Source organism: Montipora foliosa, chromosome 9 (assembly GCF_036669935.1).
Source record: "Montipora foliosa isolate CH-2021 chromosome 9, ASM3666993v2, whole genome shotgun sequence".
In the NCBI taxonomy this organism is placed as follows: Eukaryota; Metazoa; Cnidaria; class Anthozoa; order Scleractinia; family Acroporidae; genus Montipora; species Montipora foliosa.
This window is the reverse complement of record NC_090877.1, coordinates 41,434,747-41,439,408: the sequence shown is the minus strand read 5'-3', so window position 1 is coordinate 41,439,408 and position 4,662 is coordinate 41,434,747. Positions and strand designations below refer to the sequence as shown.

At 37.5% G+C, this 4,662-nt stretch overlaps 1 protein-coding gene across 1 annotated transcript in view; it reads left to right on the top strand.

Annotated features, from left to right (window-relative positions):
• LOC137969557 (intraflagellar transport protein 27 homolog) overlaps nt 1-4,442 on the top strand; it is a 5,170-nt gene extending 728 nt beyond the window's left edge. Inside the window, exons 3-7 of the mRNA XM_068815858.1 lie at nt 1,992-2,051; nt 2,677-2,736; nt 3,019-3,136; nt 3,679-3,788; nt 4,002-4,442. Of these exons, the coding sequence (XP_068671959.1) occupies nt 1,992-2,051; nt 2,677-2,736; nt 3,019-3,136; nt 3,679-3,788; nt 4,002-4,100 (447 nt within the window). The 3' untranslated portion in view covers nt 4,101-4,442. The remainder of the gene's footprint in view (nt 1-1,991; nt 2,052-2,676; nt 2,737-3,018; nt 3,137-3,678; nt 3,789-4,001) is intronic.
• The last annotated feature ends 220 nt before the right edge of the window (nt 4,443-4,662 follow it).

Here is a 4,662-nt window from a genome sequence, read left to right as displayed (position 1 = left end):
GTAATTACATCTGCAAATGGTTAGACTCTCTAGTCTTCACAGATAAGGACGATAAGCCGGAGGTCCCGTCTCACAACCCTTCAATGTTCATAATCCTGTGGGACGTAAAAGAACCCGCACACTTGTTGTAAAGATTAGGGCATGTAGTTCCCGGTGTTGTGGTCTGTCTTCTGTGATGTATCATGGTTGGGAGGGTAAATGCTCAGAGATATCACCTACACCATGTTACTCTAAAAATCCGAGGGTAAATAAAGATATATGATATGATATGATATGATATGATATGATATGATATGATATGATATGATATGATATGATATGATATGATATGATATGATATGATATGATATGATATGATATGATATGATATGATATGATATGATATGATATGATATGATATGATATGATATGATATGATATGATATGATATGATATGATATGATATGATATGATATGATATGATATGATATGATATGATATGATATGATATGATATGATATATGATATGATATGATATGATATGATATGATATGATATGATATGATATGATATGATATGATATGATATGATATGATCTAAGGCATTTCTTTGAGCCTTAAAATCAACATATATTGTCTTTTTTGAAACGGGATGACTATTTATATTCCATATAGTCATTAAGTATTACGTTTTTTAAGTCTTCTTTATATTACTTAGTTTTTCCTTATCATTCATTGTTGTAAAGCGCTGTTGGTTCAGCAGAGAAACAGCGCTATATAAGAAGATTATTATTATTATTATTATTATTAAGGTGAGCAAAATTTCTGGTGACCCATTTGAATCATAAGCTGACGCGAGCAGCTTACGAATTGCGTGTGCGGCTTATGCACACACGCGCTCAGCCGCACATGCCATAACTACACATGCCATAACTAAGAAACACGCGTCAGCTGAATGAATCAAATTTCTATCAAAAGTAGCGCGCACAACACACTGGAAGTGAAAACAGGACGTAAAATCGCGCAAACTGGAAATAAAACCTCCGCAAAAAATTTGTCTTTATCTTGAAATTTTACTCGGCGACCTATCTTGATTTTTTGCATACACTTATCATTCACGATGGCACTTCAAATAAAAAAGTTTCAGGGAAAGTTATCCAGTACAATTTTCTGTAAACTGTAATACGCCCTTTTTTCGTTGTATCCAACAAAGAATTAAAAACGGGAGGTCACCGACTTACTTTTTTCTGATAATTTTCAAAAACTGAAATTTAGAGGGCCTTTTTGTGGACCTGGGGTGTTGCCATGGTAACCGATATGACGTCATAAGTTCCCTTAAAGTATTACCCAACAATAGTTGCATATTTATAGTTTGCCTATGCTATGAAATATCTTTCTTTGGTATCTTTCATCGTTTCACAAACACAATAGCAATGAAAAACCCTTTTGAACCTCCTTAAACTCAAGCCCTGACCAAAGGAAACACAAGTCATCACAACTCAGCACAACTCTTGCTACTTGCGCTGACTTGCTTATGGTTTGCCCACCCACTTGCAATGCCTTGCGCTGACTTTAGATGACTTGCATTTGCTTTGATCATGTTCAAATTTTGGACGCAAATCCACCCAACTTGCATGTCGTTTAGCCACTCGATGATCAAAACCTATAAGCCAATCTATCACACTACTATTATTGGGAAGCAGGGTTGGTGCAGTGGTGAGAGTAGGTTTCATTCTGGGACCGGCACCATAAGTGGGTTGAATTTGTGTTGGTTCTCTACTCTGCTCTGAGGGTTTTTCTTCAGTTTCTCTGGTTTTCTCCCCTCAACAAAAACCAGCATGCAGCTGATTTCAGCGGGTTGTAAGCTGTGCTCCAAGGCTATACACGAACCATATAGTGGCAGCCAGAGGCACCAAGTATGCTTTGGGTTCAACCTTGTTGAGCTGCGTCGTTGCTATACTTGCAACAGCGATTAGCATGACACTTATCTTATCTTATCTTATCTTAATTTAGACCACTGGAGTGGAAGTCTGTGTGAAGTCTGTCAACATTCCTGAGACATCAGATAGTGTTGTAAGTTTCAGTCTGTTACCTTTCACAATATTATTCCTGCATAATGTTAAAGTGCCCCTTTTTTCTTCAGATTTTGAAAGTGTGTTTGCTAAACACTTGACTGGCAAAATTTGGAACTTTGAGTTTTGGATTTCATGGTCCGCCATAATTTACTCAAACTGACCGATTGAACCTCAGAGGGTTGGATCCAGGGAAAAGTGACATCAAAGCCTCACTAGTTTAAAAGTCTGAAAGCCCAAAACTCCCGTGCTGCATATTAATTCGGCAGCGTAAACACGAATTACATTCTTAAACTAGTGAGGCTTTGACATCACTTTCCCCTTGATCCAACTCTCTCAAGAACTTAAAGTTAGTAATGGCAGACCATTAAATAGGAAAATTCCAGTTAAAATAAACAGGTTTCTTGTTTAAATCAAGGCTCAAAACTTTGGTGGCTTAGTGTTTAGTTACCGGTAACATAGTTTGAAATCCAAAGAAGAATAAGACTTGAGTTTTTGATCACAGGGACACTTTAAGAAGTAATGTTTATAGATAAAAGTCCCTGTTACAAATTTACCCCATGTTCACCTTGGTTAAACATAACTTTTGTATAAATTATGTCGACAACCTTTGATTTTATTGTTAGGAACTTTACATTTATGATTCAGCTGGAAGAGAAATGTTTGCAGATGTAGTTCAACAGCATGTAAGTGATGAATAATAATAATTATTAAACCCTATTGATACTGTTAGACTGCGAGGCATGGTTGGTGCGGTGCCTAAAACATAGACCTTCCATCAGTGAGGCCTACTATTGATTATCAGACTCTATGCCTGATGTGGATTGACGCCGTTTTTCTTCTCCTTTCTGTGGATTGTTGTTTTCTCAGGTACTCTGGTCTCGTGGGTGCACACAGCTTTGCATCTACTTTGTAGTTAATTTTAACTTGACAGCACTGTAGTAAATTTTTAAAGTGGTTTATTTTAGTGGACCCAGCCAAACATGATTCTTGTGGCTTATGATGTGACCAATGAACAGTCATTCAATGCCTGCAATAAGTGGTCTGAGAGATGCCGAGCACAGAAGCCAAACCATTCTTTACCTGGTGAGTCAACAAATGAAGTTGTTTCTGAAAGAAATTCCTCTTTGGGTTGGTTCTAAAGATGGCACAGTATGCATATCTTTAGCTATTGTTGGGGATTGTATGTTATTTTTCTTATTACATGGCATGTATGCTATAAATATCCTACAAACCTTGTGTTCTTGGGTCCTAGACCATTCCATGCAGCCAGCAATTATGAATATGGTGTATACTGTTACAGCTCCTTCTTTCTCAAGGTCATTGAATGGTCTACAGATTGAAATCATTTTCTTCAGTACATGTGCTCCGAGAGGCCAATTCAGTGGGCCATATTGTACAGTACAGTCCCCTCATTTAAAATTTCATTTTTGTCACTAGACATAAATGTCTACCAATATAATAAATATCTATCTAACTTTGTTTTCTTGAGCTGTCCTCTAAGTGGTGGCTCCTTATTTATCGCTGAAGTGTGAATAAATCAGACTCATCTGAAGAAAACACCGGCCAATCTCGGTTAATGAGAATTGGTATGTACCAACCTCAAACTTGAAGTACCTCATTTGTAGGGGCTTTGGTGGCAATTAAAACCGACCTGAAACAGAGGAGAGTGATAACCACTAAACAGGGACGAGAGCATGCGAACTCTAAAGGATTGGAATACTTTGAATGTTCGCCGGTATGTACTTTGTTCACTAAGTATATGTAATCACATGATTTCGAGTGCAATTTGGAATAAATAAGCACATTCAAGTAAATATTTCCAAAGGAGAAAATTATGAACGATTTTTTCACAAGAAGTAAAGAATAGCACCAGGTCTCCTTTTTCCAAAACTCCTTTTTCCAAAACTCCTTTTGCTGAGAGTGCTATTATTATTCATTCTGTTTTCAGAAAGATAATGAAAATGTTGAAGCCCCCTTCTACTACTTGGCCAAAGAATTCCATAGTCTCTACAACGAGAGAATAGAACAGATGACGACATTGTCATAGTAAAATTTTAGGGTATTTTATGCATGCATCGTCATCGTCATCGTCATCGTCATCATCATCATTATCATCATCAGCACTTGTAAGTAGCCATAGGGTAAGGCCTCCATGGGACTTAGATTGGATTTTTCGTGGATAGTTTTATCCATCGAAGGTTGAGTGAGGGCAGCTTTCAGCAGGAGCCTACAAATACAATACGAGGTCTATGTTACGGCATTTTCACAGATCAAGCTATTTTTAGACGAGTTCTTAAATAAGGTTCAGCTTGCGCGAGTGACCATTTTCAATCCCATGGGTAGTAATTTCTCATGCTTGAGTTGTGATTAACTGGAAAGGTCTGGTTTCGCAGAAAAAAATCAATCTAAAAATAAATTGGACTGTAAAAACGCCGTTCCACGAATACAATGAAGTTGTATGCTCGTAGTCATGGGCTTATAGACCCATTTCAGTAATTCCCAATCTGGGGCCGGTTGCTCGAAGCCTGGTTAGCGCTAACCGTTGGTTAAGAGGTATCAAAACCTATAGGTTTCCATGGTATTTATCGCTGGTTAGGGTTAATCATGCT